At 42.0% G+C, this 21,193-nt stretch overlaps 1 protein-coding gene across 5 annotated transcripts in view; it reads left to right on the top strand.

Annotated features, from left to right (window-relative positions):
- GAS7 (growth arrest specific 7) overlaps positions 1-21,193 on the top strand; it is a 134,737-nt gene that overhangs the window by 76,849 nt on the left and 36,695 nt on the right. For all 5 annotated transcript variants that reach the window (XM_079966127.1, XM_079966128.1, XM_079966129.1 and 2 more), the window contains exon 3: positions 18,539-18,616. In XM_079966127.1, coding sequence (XP_079822253.1) covers positions 18,539-18,616 — 78 coding nt within the window. The remainder of the gene's footprint in view (positions 1-18,538; positions 18,617-21,193) is intronic.

Raw genomic sequence — 21,193 nt, 5'->3', positions numbered from 1 at the left:
AGACTCCACCACACTCCTTGGCAGCAAATTCCACTGTCGAACAGCTCTTACTGTCAGGAAGTTCTTCCAAATGTTTAGGTGGAATCTTTTTTCTTGTAGTTTGGAACCATTGCTCCGTGTCTGCTTCTCTCGAGCAGCAGAAAACAACCTTTCTCCCTCCTCTATGTGACATCCTTTTATATATTTGAACATGGCTATCATATCACCCCTTAACCTCCTCTTCTCCAGGCTAAACATGCCCAGCTCCCTTAGCCGTTCCTCATAAGGCATCGTTTCCAGGCCTTTGACCATTTTGGTTGCCCTCCTCTGGACACGTTCCAGTTTGTCAGTGTCCTTCTTGAACTGTGGTGCCCAGAACTGGACACAGTACTCCAGGTGAGGTCTGACCAGAGCAGAATACAGTGGCACTATTACTTCCCTTGATCTAGATGCTATACTCCTATTGATGCAGCCCAGAATTGCATTGGCTTTTTTAGCTGCCACGTCACACTGTTGGCTCATGTCAAGTTTGTGGTCAACCAAGACTCCTAGATCCTTTTCACATGTACTGCTCTCAAGCCAGGTGTCACCCATCTTGTATTTATGCTGCCTTTTAGTTGAGTACCAAGAAACTATTCTGGTGTGCACAGTGTTTTCAGCAGAGAATGGTAATAAAATGATGGTGCCTTTGTAGCATAGATAAATGTTTACTGGCTTGACATTTCCCTGGCATATCTTCACACTGGAGGGCTGTGGAAACCTAGTTAAGCCAAATGTGTGAAAATCCACTGTGACCTATTGAGAACTGAGCTCAATGTGCACTTAATGCAAATCTCCCCTGTGTGAATATATGGTGGGATGCAACTCAGCTTATACTTGAAGACTGGAGGTTTGCATGGGAGAAAGTAGATAAGAAAGAAGGATGGGGGCAGCGTGTCCCCTTTCACTGCTTGAGGCAAAATGAGAAGTGCCCCCCTGCTCTACCTGCCCCTCTGCCACATCACCACACACCAATGCTTCTGGCAGAAAAGTTGCACCAATTTCCAGCAAGATTTGGAGAAAATCAGCACTGATGCTGGTGGGGCAGGTGGGGCACCTGTGGTGTGCTGCCTGGGGGGCTTCCACTGCCTGATGCAGCTGCTTCACCTCACCTCTTGTGTGGGCCGGCCCTGGAGAGGAACCATCCATTCCTAGAGTGTCCTTTAACCTGGGCTGACCATCCCTCAGGTGCTAGAATGATACTCTCAGGGTTGCTGACCTCACTTCCTCCTCCTCCTCCTCTTTTATCTTGGGAGAGGAGACATTTTTGGTCTGTCTCTTCTGCAGAGATGAAAGAGCAAGCTAGTTATCTCAGATCATGTATTTTCTTTAATAAACTTAGCTTACTTATGTATCTAAACTCAGAGGCTCGTTGTGATTGCATCCAGGGGTAAAGCTCCGCCAAGCAAGGATTCATTGTTAAGCTCAACTTCTGCTGATGCATTTGAACTCAAAATGCCATCAAGACAAGCATGTATAAAGCAGGTACAGATCAGTAATGTTTCTCCAGAGCTCTCTCTCACACTGCAGTTTTCATAGTAGTGCACTTGGAGAATAAAGACCTCCTTTGATCTATTCTACCTTTTTTTTTTTTTTTTTTTGGAAGAGTTTCCAAGGAGGTGATTGGGTTTTTAGTTCTGAGTTAGGAGCTCCTGGTGGGGTTCTTCAAATTATGCTTTCCTGTGGTTTTCTTGTAAAAGCAACTTCTTTAAAAACAACTTTTTAAAACAAGGGTAGCTTCAGTGTAATTACTTAAATAGCATTCCTTTCCAAGGAGTTCAGGAATGTTACTTTAGCTGTCAGAGGTGAGTACCTTTGATCAAAGTCTAGTGGTGGCTCTTGCCATATCTACTCTGACTAAACCAGTACTGTGATCACACAGAGAGGGAAGGAGAGGGAGATGAAAATCTACCCTTCTGCCTAGTTTCATATATGGGGACAATTCCCCCCTCCCCCAGCCTTCTTGAGCTTAAATCCTCAGACTGCCAATTAATTAAAACAAAGAAGAGTTATTGTTTGCCACCAATCCAGGTAAGATTCTCTTTAGTCCTCTAGGTTACCTTGATTTCTCATATAAAACTAAAGAAGAACAGAATGGGTTAGGCATGTAGGGCTCATCCACACAGGAGTTTATTATGGGTTTGAAGCTGCTGCTCTCTCCCCCATTCTCTCAGCAGCATCCTCACAGTGTCTGCATCCAAATGGCAGCCTGCACTTTCCCCCTATTAAATTCAGATTTTCCAATTTGCGCGATTGTGGATAACCCCAATAAGAGAAGAAAATTGCATGTTACCTGGCTGTGGGTGCAGTCAAGCTGTTTGTTTGTCTTACCCTGTATTGATGTTTCACTGGGTGCCATCCAACGCTGCAACACTTACCGTATTTTTTGCTCTGTAAGACGCACCAGACGATAAGACTCACCTAGTTTTTGGAGGAGGAAAACAAGAAAAAAAATATTCTGAATCCCCGAAGCCAGAACAGCAAGAGGGATTGCTGCGCAGAGAAAGCAGAGATCCCTCTTGCTGTTCTGGCTTCTGGGATAGCTGCGCAGCCTGCATTCGCTCCATAAGAAGCACACACATTTCCCCTTACTTTTTAGGAGGGGAAAAGTGAGTCTTATAGAGCAAAAAAATATGGTAATTCCATTTTGCTTCCTGAAGGAAAATATGTAGCTTCTCTTTGTTTATAACAAAGAAAGGCTACATCTTTTTGTTTTGCTCAGGATGGCTCTTGCACAAAACAGCTGTATTAGAAATAAAATAAAACAAATTTGCCTGTTTCAGGTACAGGAGACAGGAAAGGAAAGGAAAGGAAAGGAAAGGAAAGGAAAGGGGGAGTAGACGGAAGCAGGAGCCTTTCATACCAGTTCCTTGAAATCCTTGCCTGGCTTGGAGTGAAACACTTATTTATTTATTTATTTATTTAGTTATTGACTGCTGTTCTTTGGTATGTTGCATTTTTTTAAAAAGTTTGTGTACAGGAAAAGACATGCCTGCACACATGTCTAGAATGGACCTTGGTCAGGAAGTATTAATTGAGGGAAAGAGACAGCAACACACTCTGTGAATGCATCTTCTACAGCACCACCCATCAGTGTGGACGGGGAAACTTTGAGATAGAAGTCACAGGCATAAAACTGAAAGCACTAACATGTGGGCGAAGGTGCACAAGTGCACACATGGAGGCAGCAACCTCCATACTCGTTAATGCCCTAGTGTGGATACATCCATAGACAGGCATTGTGGGTTTAAATTCATAAGCACATTAGGAAACAGAGGGGGAAACAGCATTACGTAGGAAATTGGAATCACTAGGCCTTCAAACACTTTTAGAAATGCCTTCCTAGAAAACGTTCAGTGCTGTAGGATTGAATAAAGTAGACCAGGCACATGCTTCCATAGGTTATGCGATTCTAATAGTTCTGAGCAACCTCTGTGAGGTTTGGGCACACGCTAGCTAGAGAACAAGGAAGCTTACTGGGCAATCCTCCTCCTTGCCATGTCAGTGGCCTTCAAAGTTCCAGTTTAGTGCCCAGATGATTCAGGTCCAGAGCCCCATTCTTGAATAATGAAAAGCTGCCAGCACTGGTCGAAGCGTTTTCCACCTTATGATGATGTTGGCCAAGTAATATTGTATAAGAAGACAAGCGGCAAGAGCTTGCGAAAAAGATCAATCTGGGATGTTTATACCAATAACAGGTTTCCATTATCTGTACTAATGCAGACTCTCTTATTCAATTAGTTTTCTTGGCTAGTAAACTTACTGAGCATTTATTGAATCTGTTTCTAACCCACCCTTCATCAGCTGATCTCAGGACAGGATACAATGCAAACAAATATTCCATTAGAAGAATTTAAATAAAACAGCATCCAATAAAACAAATAAAGGCCAGGAGAAATACCATAATTAAAACCACCAATCTTTAGAGGTTCACACAGAGTGGGCGTCGCACTTCTAGCATTAAAAATGACTGATTTAAATCTAATATCCTATGGATGCCTGGATGAGCAAATAAGTTTGTAATTGGCTCTGAAATGAGGGGTGGGGGGAGTGTTAGCACAAAATGTATATCAGAGGGAGGACATTTCAGAAATAGAGCTCATGGACACTTAAGTAGAGCTTCAGTCCTAACCCCTTTAGAATAATGGAATCATAGAATTGTAGAGTTAGAAGGTACCCCCTGGGTCATCTAGTCCAACGCCCTGTGGTGCTACTTACCTGGTAGTAAGCCCATTGAATTCAATGGAACTTATTTCCGAGTATACGTGTTTTGAATTGTACTGCTAAAGACCTAACATATTATGCACACTGCTCCTCTCCCTCAAATAGGAGCTTTCAACTGAAGGGTGGGAGCCCCATGGGAAAGATACGTGGTTGTCAGGAGGTGGAGCTCTCCTCTAGTTCTGTTCTTCTTGACTTCTGGTGGATCAGATTATGAGGTTTTGTCTGTTCTCTCACTGTGTTTTCGTGCTGGTGACTAACTTACAATGTCCCAGTGGGTTCATGAGAACCCATGATCTCATAAGATGCTGAGAGTGTTGCCCTGCCACAATCTTTACATCTTAACTAAAAGCAGAAGGTTTGAAGAGGGGAGAGAGTGACAGTCTGGTGATGATCTCTTTGGTACAGGGCGTATCCGTGCTTCTTTAAGTGGAGCTGGCAGACTGCCCTCCTTCAGAAAGAGGCGTTTGGCTATATATAACAATGGGCCTAAGTTCTTCTTTCCTTGCAAGCTCTCTCAGCTATGAGGGACGTGGGTTTGAGTACAAATTGTTTCTGTTGCTGCTGCTGTCAATAATGTGTTATTTTACTGAGTCGCTGAGGTGTCCTAGGGAAGAGAGAGGAGACCTTTGATATTTTTGCACGCTTTATTCCAGCTAGTAGCTATGCCGGTGTGGCCTCCGTTTGCCATAGACCACAGGAATAAAGCTGATTTCTGAAAGGTAAAGGCTTTGTGCCTTTGCAGACTCGGTCTTCCCATATTAAAAATCATTATTCAGAAAACGCCTCTTGTGATTTGTTGCTGTTGCTGTTCTTACTGCCCTTATTAGATGTGTTTTCAAAGCAGCTCTATATGCTGTAATGCTGAAAATTCCCCAATACAGGCCAATACAAGCCTTCATCACTTTTCATATGACTTCAAATTATTTAGGATACAGGCCTGCAAGTGGAGTTCCTTTGTGAGGAATAATACTGTGCTGATTGTTAAAAGAGTTCTGTAGAGCAGGCTTGCACTCCGCTTGAAGACTCAGGTTTGCAATGTTGGTGTACTCACTCCTAGATGCCCAGTTGGCAACGCTGTTTCTGTTTGCTTTTTTAAAGCCATGCTCCTACCTGGATAAGGAATGTCCTAGCCATGGTCATTCATACTTCAATCAGGCTAGATTATCATAAAGCTCTGTAGGACTGCCTTTGAAGTTTTTCTCAGAAACTGCAAATGGTATAGAATGTGATTGCCAGCTTGTTGATTCAGGTGTTCCTGAATGAATATAATGGGGCCTATTTCACAGCAACCTCACTGGCTCTTGGTTGGTTTGCAGGTCCATGTCCAAGTGCTGGCATCGATCTTTTAAAGTCCTTTGTGGCCTGGGTATAGCTTGGTCCATAACCAACCTACCTGTACTGTGCTTTTAAGCGCCTTCTCAGATGCCCTGTTCCAAGTCCATCGACTATTGGCATTAAAGCAGAGGGCTATCCAGGTTCCAACCATCCTGACAATGGAACCAAGAATAAGGAACTTCCACCTGGCTTTCTATGCCTCCTCTATATACATCATTAGAGACTAGACTTCTAATGTGGTGCTTTTTTAGAAAGCCCTTTAGACTCTTAACTTTGGTATTTTCATGTTTTGCTCCTCTCATTGGTTGTTTCCTGCTGCTGGATCTAATTAATTATCAGTTTCCTGTTGTGTTCCACTGTTTACTTTATGTGGTTTGGTTTATTTACTTCTGCAGCATGGAACATGTTAGCAGACCAGTAGACACGATGTAAATTTTTAATAAATAAAAATGCTTGTCATAGCAAAAACCTGCAGCCAGATTGCAGCCTCTTCTGTAATATAGCCTTCAGGGCTTAGCTGCAATATATAAATTAAGAAGGCCATGTGAACTTTTTAAAAAACAAAAGGTGCAGTTCAACAGCACAACTCTATAACAGCATGGGGGAACAAACACCCATTGTGTTTGTCAGATTTGGCATACAGAATGCACTCCTTTTCTTTTTGTCCAGTTCTCTGCAAAGCACCCTGTATATAATGGCATATGCTTTTAGTAATATTTATATTAATATTTGTATTTTCCCCAATTGATTTATGCAAAAATGCTGTGGTCCAAATTGGATGTCATAAATTTTCATTTTTCATCACGGTGAACTGTTTCTTCAAATTATTATTATTTTGGAACTTTTATCCCATATATATTGTACGTTGTAATCGTATTTTTGTGCTGATCATTGTGGCTTTTGGCTAGGACTGTAAAGTAAAGTGGGGTTGGGGGGAGCAGATATACATAATAAATAATGATGATAGCATTCCAGTAATAACACACTTTGTTAAATAAATAGTTTATGAAATGCTAAAATATGTGCATACTCATGAATACTGCCAAGCGCAGTCCATAACTCGGCTCCTGCCTGTGATAAAACTGACAGAGGAATTGACTAGCTCAGATTTAACAGCTAATTTGTTCTGCCCAAATTGTTTGTCTCAATGGGATGCCAGTTTTTTCACCCATTTCAGCTACATGGTCTTTCTCATATGGCTTTTCGGCTAGAAACCAGAACTAATTAACAGGTATGATATTGTATTACAGGTTTCTTTCTTTGTTAGCTTTTGGCCAAAAAGAAAGCAAGAAAGAAAAAGACCCAGACATGCATGCCTTACAAAGAATATATGCAAAAATTAAATGATACAATAAAATACAACTTACAACAAATTTAAACAAGCAATAATGTTTACAGCTAAATACCTTACACACAAATAATGCAACTTTCCCTGCACCTAAAAGCAAAAATCAGTCCCACAAATATTCCAGAAAGAACCCTCGCCCTCAGTTTACCTGGTAGAGAAGTGGGCAGGTACGGTGGAAATCCTCACCCTTGATTGTCACCAACAGTCACCAACAAACAGCAGCTCCTTATATGTTTCCCAAGCAGGGTGATGGTGTGGTGCAGAGCCCATCATCCCAAATGCAGCTTTATAAACCTGTATCTGAATAAAGAAAAATCATACCTAACATTGGTCTAACATTGCAATGCAACTGCTACAATTTTAGTGTATAAAGCAGTGGAACATTTCTGCAGGTTGTTGACTAGTCACACATTATGGTAAACCACAGTTTATAGTTTTCCTTCCATACACCAGTCATACCCTCACGTAACATGGAAGAGGGATGGGAAAGAAGCCACAATCTATGGCTTAGTGTTGAGTCTGAACTGGGAATAATGGTTTGTTTTTGCTCCAAATAAACCATGATCTGGAGGCAGGAATTATGACTTAACGATCCTGGTTTGTTGGAAGAAAACAAGCCACAATCCTCAGTTTGAATGTAATGGTAAGCCAAGGATTGCAGTTCGCTTCCGCCCCATGCTAGCAGAAAGGAGCGAAATAGGCACAACCAGTTTGTTCATGGTAAACCATGGCAGTTTTGGAACGTGCCCTACATACTTGCTTTTCTTCTGTACTCAAACACATAGCACCAACAACAAGGGAGAGAAAAACCCTTGGTCATCCCTCTGGAACAAGGCTGTCTGAAGAAACGCCTCTGCTATAGAGGTATGTTTCTAGTACCTAGTGCTACAAAAGCACTGAGACTGCTGTGAGACCCCTGCAACCCTGTGCTTTCGAAAGCTTTTGAGTGGATAGGCTATGATGACGATATCCTGGAGATAACATACATTGGCGACAGCCTTGTGATGAGAAGGTATTACAGAGCGACTCAAAGACCATGCTCATTTGACAGAGAGCCCCTGAGCAGGAGATAGGTCAGACATTATGAAAGAGACAGATGTATGTAGGAAGAAGAATCTTAGGCCCTCCAGAGATGGATAGTCAGCGTGATCTGTCGAGGGAGGAGGTTATTGGGAAGCCCAGAGCCAGAAGGGAGTGGGAGTAGAAATACGGAAGAGAGAGCTGGGTTAAAAGGTTCCACGGTGACTATAAGCAATATGTGAGCAGGCTCTGTCATTCTTGGGCTTGCCTTCCTGCTGTAGCTTTTCTTGCCATCATAGCCGTGAACTCCAGTGATATGTAGACAAGACAGGGACAAATGATACCTAAATGCAAAAATATGTGGTCCCTTAGACAGGGGATACATACAACCCCACCCCCAATTTAGCCTACGTTAGAGGAGGAAGCAGAATCATGCTAGCTTTTCACACTGACCAGCCATGTCCCTACAGCCACTCTGCTTTTGGCCTCAATGTCAACAGGTCCCATATGAGTAGGAATCTTCCTTGGCCAATCAGAATCCCCCTTCAGGTAGAGCAAAGTGCCTGTTCTTACTGAAGCCAAATGTGCAGTCACCAGACTGGCTGACGCAGCTCCTCTCTTCCCCTTTCCCAGTTTGCGCATAGTGTTGTGTGTCTGAACACCCTTATTATCTCTTGCTTAGGAGCTGCTTAGCCTCCTTAGAGGTGAATCTTCTGGAATCCATTGTATCGGTTGTTTTCCGTACCATCTTACATATTTATTTTCTCGTAATTTTCTCATTTCCTGTGCTTTGATACTGCCCTGTGCCCGAGTTCCCTAGGAGTTAAGTAGCATCTGAAATAATTCACAGGCTTGCCAAATCAGTTGAATAGAGCTATTAGTATAACATGTATTGACTGTGGGGAGAGGGAAAAAACAAAACCAGCCACCAGCAACCTGTATTTGTGCCAATTGTCTATAAGGCTTTTTTTCTGGAAAAGCAAACTGATTGACTTCTTCTATTTTGAGAACTGTAATTGTGGACTGCCTTGTTATTTTAGTTGCTGCCAGTATATGGCAGTGTAACACTGCAGGGTTGGCAAGGATTCTTATGTTACATAACAGCAAGTCAGGGATGCCAATTCCTTTCATCTTTTCATGTGTAAGAATTAAGGATGGATCAGCTATATGATTTCCTTTCTGAAAGCATGAAAATATAAGGCTGTGGGTGTTGCTGTTTTTTTGTGGCAGGAGAGGATGATTTTCTGCAACAATTTCGCTGCCTGCAACTTACACAAAGAAACAGATTTGCTTTTGTTAAATATTTCTAAATACTAAATCAGTAGTTTTATTAAAATCAGTCATATCAGATTAATATACCTCCCTCCCCAAAATCTGGATTTTGCATCATTGCTTGTTGGTTTTTTTATATTGACTGTAAAGGATAAGAATGTGTAAATATTTAGCACTGACAACTAAAACACAGAAACTTAAAAGCAGAATGGCCGTGATTCATTTGTACTTTAATGAAATTCAGTTAACATGATTTTCACAAATATTGGAAACATGACACTAGTCCACAGCTGATGGACATATTGCGCTGCTTCTGTGGAGCCATTTGTGAAGCTGCAAACTTGGTATCTTTTATTGGAGATGACTAGTTACAGATAGGTAGCCGTGTTGGTCTGCCATAGTCAAAACAAAATAAAAAAATTCCTTCCAGTAGCACCTTAAAGACCAACTAAGTTAGTTCTTGGTATGAGCTTTCGTGTGCATGCACACTTGTGTATCTGAAGAAGTGTGCATGCACACGAAAGCTCATACCAAGAACTAACTTAGTTGGTCTTTAAGGTGCTACTGGAAGGAATTTTTTTATTTTGTTTTGGAGATGACTAGTTGTTTATGAAGTTTTTAATTGACTCATATTATATTATAGGTCAGTAGGACAATACCTGAAAGTCAAGCTGGCATAACATTTTTCCCCCCTGCACTATGTTGGCATACTTCAGTCTTTCCAAAGACTTATGCAGCCTGTTGCTGGAATTCTGACAGGACCATGATATATTTATTTATTTATAAAACAAACCTTTCAAAACGGTATGTTTTCAATAGCAAAACAAAATTCAAACTCTCTTTATCAAGCAAGACATTTTGGATTGTGTAAAGCAGGAGCGGAGAGCTTGTGGTCCTCCAGATGTTGTTTGGCTGCAGATTCCCCATCCCTGGTCTGGCCTTATAGGAACAAGTTCAGATTATGCCTATGAACCCACTTTGGGGGAAGGAGTCAGAGGATGTTAATCATTAGAGAGGAGAGGAATCGCTAGGTCCCATTCCAAAATGGTTTGACAGTTGCCAAACATGGGAGTTGAGAGCAGCCGGGGGGGGGGTGTCATCGTGGGCAGGGCCAGTGCAGCCATTAGGTGGGCTGAGGCTGCCGCCTCAGGCAGCAGAAGCCCCCGAGGCAGCACCCCTGGAGGCGCCCTGCCTCTACACGCCACCTCTGTTGGGCAAGTTCTTGGCGATTTCGCCAGAGATCTCACCTGAAATTTCTGAGATATCTCCTGATACCGGCGTTCCTTCTCTGCCAGTGTTGGAGGCGGAAGGGTGGGTGGTGTAGGCAGCAGGATCAGGTGCAGGGCTGTCTTAAGCATATGCAGCACCAGGGTGCAAAGATCCACCCGGCGCCCCCCCCCCCCCAGGTTGCCCAGTCCCAGGCGCATAGGAGGGCGGAGCTGGCCAGCCGCCTCAGCGTCTTGCTAGCTCGGTCACCCCCGAACTCGCAGCTCAGAGCCGTCCGCAGCAGAAGAGCCTGCTGTGGCGCTCTGACCGACAGACAGGCTCTTCCCCGGACTCAACTTTCAGGCCCTGGACTCTCGGTCTGGCTCCCCTGAGAGTCCGGCACCCAGGTCCCCCACACCCTTAGCGCCTATGGGTAAGATGGCCCTGATCAGGTGTTGCAGTGCTGGTGGCGGCCATCGCTGCAGCGGCAGGGCAAGGCAGTACTTCCTCTTTCACCTCAAGTGGCGAACCAGGACATGCCACCCCTGATCTGTGGTCTTGACTAGGCCTCTCTGAGTTGTGGAACTGTGGTGAGGTGAGGTGAGCATAGCATGGAATAGAATTGGCGAGGAAGGCTCCTTAGAGAGTGCAAACCATTAATTTGAGTACCACTTCCTATGGAAGCCTCTGTAGTTGCTCCCTTGGAGCAGCAACTCCATGCACATTTTGTAACTTGGGTCGTGGCTCCTCACTCTTCATGTGAAACCTAGTGGCTCTCATTGCACCTAGACTAAACTTCTTTAAAAGCATGAAATATGCTAAATAAAATGTAAAAGTATATTTAAACATTAATTACAAATATGTCCAGAGAGACAAGCTTCTAGTTGCTGCAGCTAAGGTACCTAAGTATATTTTAATTTTTGACAGTTGGGGAACTAGTGTCAGAATTAATTGGGAAAATAGAAACCATTGACATTGTAGTAAGCAAAATGAAAGCTTTATTATCTGGGCTTAGAAACAGTATGTAGACTTTGGATTTATCGTGCAGAAACAGAAGAAATTCAATTTTTAGGGACAGAGCTCAGAGAATAAATCTTTAATATAATTAATGCATCAGCAACACATTGGATAATCAGACTTTATAATATTATTGAAGAACTTGGTCATATTTCATCATTGTATACAGTAATTGTCATAGTGGGGGGAAATTAACCATCCTTATTTATTCATTAATTTTCTATCGTGTGCTGTCCCAGTAAATAATAAATTTTTGAACATTCTAGCATAACTCATGTTGAGTGAATGATCCTCAATTTTTTTTTCTGAAAAAGAAAAAGCTTTATTGATAGTTTGCAGAAATAGAAATAGATGAGATGGTAAAGGCGACAATGGCAAAATGGGTCATAGATATTGGTTACAACATAGAATTGTCCGTATTGGAAAAATTATGGGGAGAAACCATAAATTTCTCTGCCTGTTATCTTATTAAGGAAAACCTACAAAAGATGATGTACTGTTGGTACTTGACACCCAGCAAATTAGTGAAAATGTATAAAAAAGCATATAATTTATGCTCAAGTGCCACAAGGTGGAGGGAACCCTGATCCATATGTGGTGGTCATGTAAATATGCTAGAGAGTATTGGGAAATGACCCACACAGAATTTAAAAAATATTCTAAAACCCACATTTCCCAAAAGACCAGAGGCCTTTCTGCTAGGGATAATAGGTAATGATATTCCAAAAAAGGCACTCAATATTTTTCTGTACGCAACTGCTGCAGCTAGAATAGTATATGCCAAAAAGTGGAAAGAGGAAGAAATAACCACAAAGGAAATTTGGTAGAACAAATTGATAGAATACAAAGAATTAGTAACCATGACCGCAGAACTAAGGATGATTTAAAGACAAGAGAAGAGTGGAAGTGTTTTGGAGATTATTTTAGAGGATACAATATACAATTTAATCTACAAGTAGGAGTTAACATATGAGCAGTAGATAGCATCAAAAGAGGAAGACTTGAAGTGGTAATGGGTGAAATATCAGGATATGCAGCAGATCAAGATTTCCCTAGAATACCACAGAGAGATGGATTGGGAAGTCTTAGGAAAAGAGATAAGTGATGGATACTGTACGATGTGTGCATAAAAGCTTTTAAAATTTCATAAATAAAAGTTTGAAAAAGAAGAAGAAGCTTTCGGTGATAAACCCATATACCAAAGAAAAGAAATAGGTTTTTTTTCCAAAAAAATTTTTTTACATATCTGTTCCTTTATTTTGTATGCGTGTGTGCGAACAATCTTCAGTTTCATTCATTGATGCAGCAGGTAGAAGAATCTGAGGAAAGTGAGATGCTGGAGAAATAGAAGGCTGTGTTATATAAAGGCTGTGTCACCATTTTGCAGGAACAATGTCTTTGGTAGACAGCCAGATTTCACACCTGTGGCAAATGTCTGAAAATAATCTCGTCAAATACAGTAAAACAGCTATAATCACTAACATTACTAGCTTTGACTCTTTTAGCCACAAGACCTGAAGCAATGTGAATTGGTTGTTTAACAGTGTTGCTGCAAATCACTGTTTTTAAAAAACATTTCATTCATCATTCTGAAAAAGAAAATGTTTCATAAGAGCTTTTCTCAGTCCATCTCCCCTCCCCCAGTTCCTAGTTTTTCTCTATGTTGGGCCTCTGGATAAAAAAACTGTGTGTTCAGAACAAAACAGATTCCTCATTATTCCACACCTTCTGAATTTCACATCTCTAGGCATCTTACAATAAACTGTCACACGGAGCAGTGCAGAGCATTTAAATTTTATATTTAGTTACAGCTGGACCTGTTGGTTTAGCTTAAGTGTGTTTGGATTGGGATCACTAGTCATAATGGTGCAGAAAGATGATGCTGTGCACACTTTGTCATGTGGTTTATTCATCAGCGATTTGTCACTTTTACATTTTCTACCTGGGGGTTTTTCACGTGCATATTTTACCGCTTTTTGTTGCAAAGCCTTGAGTAACGAATACCAGGAAAAGTATTATTATTATTATTATTATTATTATTATTAACCATTCTCTTCCCCAAGGCAGAAACTGTATAGGCATGATATGTGCATGTATGTATTGAAGGGATGAGGGGAGATGTAACCCTAAAGGTAAAGGTAAAGGTACCCCTGCCCGTACGGGCCAGTCTTGACAGACTCTGGGGTTGTGCGCCCATCTCACTTAAGAGGCCAGGGGCCAGCGCTGTCCGGAGACACTTCCGGGTCACGTGGCCAGCGTGACATCGCTGCTCTGGCCAGAGCCAGAGCCAGAGCCAGAGCCGCACACGGAAACGCCGTTTACCTTCCCGCTGGTAAGCGGTCCCTATTTATCTACTTGCACCCGGAGGTCTTTCGAACTGCTAGGTTGGCAGGCACTGGGACCGAGCAGCGGGAGCGCACCCCGCCTCAGGGATTCGAACCGCTGACCTTTCGATCGGCAAGCCCTAGGCGCTGAGGCTTTAACCCACAGCGCCACCTGCGTCCCTTGATGTAACCCTAGAAATGAAATCAGCAATTTCTTATACAATTGGTCACAATACCATTTCTATTTCTTAAAGCAAATTAACATCTGTTTTCCCTTAACCTTCTGGGCAGGTACTATCTGAGTTCTGCACAATTGTGCTTGGTAGCAGTTGCTGCGCTCCCACATTTCAGAGAAACCATTGCTGATATTTCACCTCTCTGGATATGAGTTGTTGGGTGCCTTTTCCCTTTCCTCCTTCAATGGCAGAATGCACACACAAAGTACTAATGCTTCCACGGTTTAATCAGACAGTTGTGTACTCTGCACTGCTGCGAAACCCCTGATGACTCACTGTTGCCATCCTCACATTATGCAGACATTCCAAACAAGCATAAAATAAAAGCTGTAACACAAGACAGCAAAATAGGAAATGGGATGCTAAGTAAAATAGAGCACAAAAAATATTATACTTGCTAATTGCCTGTCTACAATGCTGGTTTATATTTTTAAACCTCTTCGACTAATAATTTGCACTTGAATCAACACAATTTCTGCACCACTAAGATTGATGATTTTTTTAAAATGTGAATGTTCAGTTGAGGGAATTATCTTTTCCTTTTCCTTTTGGTAGGAGAGCTGGGGTGGGGTGTGTGTCTCGGTGTGTGTGGGGAATAGATAGCTACAAACTGGTTACCTTGTACAACATCCAGGCCAGTATGCTTGAAAAGGGCTACACTTAAGAAAACTATGCATGGAGACCATACTTTTTATAAGGAAAATGCTTGCACACAAGCAATTTTGCAATAGTATTTTATAAGGACTACAAGCTTAATTGGTCACTTACTATGTAGATGAATTCAACTTTGGGGTCAATTTGCAATTTATGTTAATGTCCTTATGCATCCTTTCTCAACCTTGGGGCCCCACAGGTTCTTGAACTACAGCTCCCATCATCCCTGACCACAGGCCATGCTGGCTAGGAATGATGGGAGTTGTAGTCCAACAGCACCTCGGAACCCAAGGTTGAGAAAGGCTGGTCCTATGTGTGACTAGTGTGTCTTGCTACATGGATTGCATTGCATTCCTGTTTCGACTGATCTTTGAACTCCAGTAAAAGCTGTGTTTTATGCAAAACCTTCTTTATGTGAGTAGAAAGCTAGCAAGTACAATTATGACACATGATGAATTGATTGATGACTCATCCGCCACAAATATGCTGTAGTTTGGGAAGGAAATGAACACATCTGATCCGGAGGATTTTGTGAATCATCCCTTAGGCCATAAGGTGCTTTGGAACCCTGTAAAAGGGATTCCGTTAGGTGACTGGGACAGCCTGTAATGATGTTGTGTGATTGACAGGTGAGCTGCTCCACCCACCTGCCAGAGTTGGTGTTACGGGAGCCAAAAAAGATTCCCCAACCCTGTGTTAGGGAATTTCCAGGTGGATCTTGTCTTTCAGTGCCATATTTGCTTTAACCTTGATTCAGTGTCAGTGATGTTTGGCTCGATTAGAAGGAACTTTGGTGCTGATGATACCAAATCTCATGTTTATCACTTTAGATATGGAAGAGGCCTTAGCTTAGTGATAGTGTCATTGCACACTTGTTTCTTCCCTGGCATTTTTAAATAAAAGGATTTTGGGCCCCGGAGGCCTGTTTCCAATCACGAGTACTATGTACTGGAGAGATTCATTGCTTTATTTATTTTACTGCTTTATAAAAATGCATTTATGCCAAGGTGTGCACTATTGCAGCATAGTACAGAAGTAATAGAATTATTGGTATAAAGCATCTCTTAATTAAATGTAAAGAAAAAGATGTGTGTAAAGAAAAAGATGTGTGTTATGTTCAAGCCTCGGGGGAAGTAAGAGGGTCACAAAACAATATTGCTGTAGGTAGTAGGGTAGCCTTGCTAGTAAACATCACCTAAAAAAAAAGTTAAAATACTATGGGTATTATAAGGAAGAGGAGCAGAGGTGGAGGAGCCACCGGCCATGGAAGCTGAGCCTGTCACGTGTGATGGTGCCGAGTGGTTGTGCCACGTCGGAGGAGACAGGAACATGATGGCAACTTAGCTCCTCCCTCTCCTGCAGTGGAAGGGAAGCAGTCCCCAGTCCACGGTGGTGGCAGCAGGAAAAGGAGGAGCCACCAGTCATGGAAGCCAAGTTGCCATGTGATGCCCAGAGACCCTGCATGCAACGGTGTCATGCCTGATGTCTGGGCATTGCGTGACGTTGTGATGTTGTGCACGCACGACCGGCCCATCCACCCCCATCTTATTCCCAAGTCAACGCTTCTGCAAGGAATTGATAATCTAGGATGGAAAACACATTATCCCACTTGCAAGAGTGCAAAGAAGCAGTGATATCCCTGTAACTAATGCAGAGTTTGAGAAGAAGCACCTGAATCCTGTGTCGCAACTGAGTGAGAACTCCCCAATTACTGTGAACACATACATGCAATTATCAATTGCAAAGCGTTCTGATTTTTTAAAAAAAGAATTACTACAGCATAAAACCAGTGGTACACAAATGAGAATGTTGTAATGGTATCACAAGGCAGCCTGCAGTGCAGTACCCTAAGCTGGCTTGGGCAGGCTTCACAAATCAGCCATTAGCACAAATCCTTTAGTGAGGAAAGAGGAATGTGTAGAAAACAGAATAATCACAAAGGGAAAGAGGAGTTTAGCAGGTGTAGTGACAATCTGCCCCAGATGCCTGGTTTGTAGTTTCAGGTGTTGCTGCTGATCGCTTACCCCCACCCCAGCCCTGATGTCACATGTTTCCTTACCTTTGAAACCCGATTCTCGTGGGGTCTAGGTGAGGTTTGACCCATTAATGCATTCTTATTTTTTTAACTTCTCCATGCTGCCTCCCTGTGCAATGTGTCCCACAGTGTGAGTTAATGTAGTTTTTGAGAATTGGCTTGAAAATTAGCTTGATGTGCTGCTTGCAGTGCCCCTTCTCACGTATTGCATGCTTGACCTGCATAGAGCCAGCATACAGAAGCTGTAGGCATTAGAGAAATCATTTTTCTACCTGCAGTCATAAAAAGAACACAGCACTGCATTGCTTGCAGCCCAGCAATTGACTTTGCCTTGTCTGTGGTTCTGCCTCTAAGCAGAGCTAATTCAAAGTTACAGCACCACCTACCGTTGGAGATTATCATTTGAAAGTGGCTGCTGTGATTCCTTGTTTAAATCTTGCTTGTTGCCCAAATCTCCCCATGCATCATGAAAACCTGAAGGATGCAAAACCTAAAAGAGAACCTACCTTCCTTCCTTCCTTCCTTCCTTCCTTCCTTCCTTCCTTCCTTCCTTCCTTCCTTCCCTCCCTCCCTCCCTCCTTCTTTCTTTCTTTCTTTCTTTCTTTCTTTCTTTCATGTTCATACTGTATATCTAAATAGAAAAGTAAGAGTCTGCAATCCATTTGTTGAATGGATGCAATTCAATGTAGGGAGGAAATGCATTCCAAAGAAAAGGAGTCCAGGAGAAAATAAATATGACTTCCAATGAACTTTGTGTGTACATGTCTTTTATACTGACTAGCAGCAGTGTACACTGAAAAAACAGTGTTTCTGTTAACCTCCAACATGTATTAAACCATGATTGTAGTTACTTGTGGTGAAGGAAAGATAGATACTCTGCATGTGGTCAATCTGCTCTTTACTCTGCATATTCCATGGGTTGTAAAACAAAATTCAAGGCCTTGGCTCTGATGAATAGTGACTCAAATTAATGATCTGCTGCTGTGAGCCAAATGTAATGTTAACTGTTAAAGCCCTGTACAGTCAAGGGCCTGGATACTTGTGGAATCTCCTTTTCCCACCCACGGACCTGCCCATACATTGAGATCTTTAGAGGAGGCTCTCCTGGTTGTGTGCTACAGCCTCCCGAAGTTCACAGTGTGGCATTCTGAAGAAACTTCTCCATAGTGGGGCCTAAATTATAGAATTCCCCTCACCTCTGAAATAAAGGAGGGAGCTCTTACGAATTTTCAGTGCCTGCTAATGTCTTATCTGTTCACTTGGGCAATTGATGGATATTAGTACTGATCTTGAGGTCATAAGTTACGGTCTCCTGGTTTTATTGCTGGAATTTCTTATTGTGTTTTTAATATGCTGATAGTATCACAGCCCTCTCTTAGATTTCTTTTAGCAATGAATAATGGATAATAAATATTTTAAATATTTTAAATGAAATAAATACAAATTAAGCATCTTCTGATAATAAGGTTGCTGAGTATCATAAAGGCACACCGAAATGGGACTTTCAGCTTTTCTGACTATCACAGACTGGGTGCTCCAGTTGTACACACCTGATAGGTATGAAACCACAGTGGTGTGTTGCTGTGGAGTGGCTTTCTCCAGTAAGTGTGAGGATTGCCTGAGGGGAAAGCCTCCAGCTGAGCACGCTCTTAAGTGATGCCATCTGAAAGGATTGGCCTTAAGTTGGGGAGCATTATATAAAACAGCACAGAACAGGAGTTAACCCTCTCTTATCTGATAAGTGTGGACATTTATTTGGTCCACTTTTTTGGGGGGGGGCAGACAGGAAATCTTTCTTGTATATATTTGTGATTCTGACTGCACTCACATCAATGTTGTTTTTGAACAGAGACTACTTGGGAGCGGCCAAGCAGTGTGCCCGGGACACCAAAGAGCCCTGTGACGCAGAAGAACTCCTTGCCTACAGGTAGGGGGCAAATTAGGCAGCGCCCATTAGATTTCCTGAAATAAACACACATACACTCTTCACGGTTTGTACCGAAGTGGCTAATACCTGTGACATCTCCATTGACTGGTATTCAAAGTGGTGCTTGGAGCGTAGTGCATGGCGCTTCCTTGGTCAGGTTATGGCACATGAAGGACATATTTTTTTCCATACTCCTGGGAGCTTGTCTTGGCTACCAACCATGTGCTTATATAAGTCTATGATTCTGATCTTTGAGAGCCAACTGCAGATTTTAGCAATGAGAAAGGTGAGGGGATGCTTCTAGATCAGTCATTAATTTCTTTCTACCATGCAATTCTGGTTTTGTTTTTACAAATGGTGTCACAGCACCCTATCCTTTCTGAGTAAGAGAATGGTAATACACCCAAAGTCCCCTACAAAATGTGTGTGGGGGATCCTGATAAGCTAAAATTGATGAATTACAGGTTGGCGGTTCGAATCCCCACAACGGGGTGAGCTCCCGTTGCTCAGTCCCTGCTCCTGCCAACCCAGCAGTTCGAAAGCATGCCAGTGCAAGTAGATAAATAGGTACCGCTCTGGCAGGAAGGTAAACGGCGTTTCCGTGCACTGCTCTGGTTTTGCCAGAAGCGGCTTAGTCATGCTGGCCACATGACCCGGAAAAACTGTCTGCGGAAGCGGACAAATGCCAGCTCCCTCAGCCTTTAAGGCAAGGTGAGTGCCGCAACCCCAGAGTCGTTCGCGACTGGACTTAATTGTCAGGGGTCCCTTTACCTTTACCTTTACAGTAATATGAATGTACTAGAGGATGCTGTCCCCACCTGCTATGCCTTCTAGCCCTTGGTCAACCCTCTTTACTAAGCCTCTTTCCCTGTCCCCACATTTCACCCAGTCCTTTGCTCAGCTTGCCCCAAACACACACCCCGTTCTGTCACAGCTTGTTAAATATTTAATGGAGAGGTGGGTGCTTTAGAGAGCCATTGCCAAACTGTTCTCTGAAGTGCCTCCTACCCTCCTTTAAATGTCACTCCAGATATTGGGGGGGGTAAAGTTTATTTCTATTTTATTTTATTTTATAATGTATATAAAACAAAGAGAACAGTTATAACAACAGACAAAAAGTAAACGATGAAAAACGAAACTATAAATTAGGCACATAGAGTGAGTGGTTGTACATGAGTTAAAATAACAAAATCCCAAGTAAAGACTATCAACTTTTATCAGATCATAAAAGTACAGTTCCAGATTTCCCAGGCTTGTGACGAGGGCTGCCTTGAAAATGACGGTTCTGCTGTCTATGTCATAAAGGAATGCCAAATCATATAAAAAGTGTCTGGAGGTTCTAGTCCTTGTCAAAATCTCAAATTATGTCTTATTTTCTACATTACTGTACACCTATATTCCAGATATATTGTAAGATTTTGGGCTCTTCTCCATTGAGTTGCATTTACTATATGTGCTGCCAAGACCAAATCTTTTGGCAACATATTTATATTGGTATCATAAAAAATACTCAGTAACATTAATTTTGGACAACATACAATTGTTTCCTTAATAATATTCATCATTTCTGTCAGAATTAAATTCCAAAAATCTTGCACCAACTGACAATTCCCACCATAAATGATAATACATACCAAGTTCATTGCAGCCCCTCCAACAATAAGATGATATAGAAGAAAACATTTTTTGAGTTTTGCAGAGGAGTACGATACTACTTTTTAAGAGGCAAGAGGTATCCATAAGCAAACTGCAAACAGATTTTAAGGGACGCAATTCCCAGATATTTTTTTCCAGGCCTTGGGAAGAATTTGTGTGCCAGCATCTAGTTCCCATATCTTTTAAAGGGGTTCCAGATATCCGTAAGCTATATTATGCAATATAGAATACATTTTAGAAATTCATCCTTTCCCCTCTCTACCCATTGTTCTTAATAAATTTTCAAGTTGTGTTAAGGTTCTCAGAGCTTTTGTTTTTACATGTTCTTTTATAATACTCCAGAGATGTATAATGGCAGGGAAGAAGGCTCAGAAAATGGTTTGCCAAGCCATCCTTCTTCTACTCACCATTAAACATTGCACCTTCCTCATCTGCTCGCCTGACTCGCCACCACCCATGCTGCTTGTTCATTCGCCTGCCTGTTGTTCTGTCATCATGCTGTAGTTGGTGTGACCTCCTGTTGGCGGCTATGCAAACTACAGCGTGATGACAGTTTTACTTTCCAAAATATAGACATACTGAATTTTATTGCATAAATTTCTTGAGATAATCAGATATTTCATTTAAAGTGGAGTTGCCTGACCTTCCTGCAGAGTTTACGGAGGCTTGTGTTTTCACATAAATAGTTGATCTATCTCAATAATGTCTTTGCAAGTGATGTGTTCTTGTTGCTAAAATTGCTGCCTGCTTGCATGTATTTCTGTGTAGATCGATGGATCAATATATTATGTATTTCTGCAGAGTGTGTTTCATGTAGACTTGCTGTATTTGTGGTGACATTTTGAATTATACATTTACACTTGGTCATGTATGCCAGGTAAATTACTTAATTTTGATGAAGAGCCTCAGAGATGGTAAACC

Source organism: Podarcis cretensis (assembly GCF_951804945.1).
Source record: "Podarcis cretensis genome assembly, chromosome: 2".
In the NCBI taxonomy this organism is placed as follows: domain Eukaryota; kingdom Metazoa; phylum Chordata; class Lepidosauria; order Squamata; family Lacertidae; genus Podarcis; species Podarcis cretensis.
The sequence above is the reverse complement of the archived record's forward strand: the minus strand, read 5'-3'. Positions and strand labels throughout refer to the sequence as shown.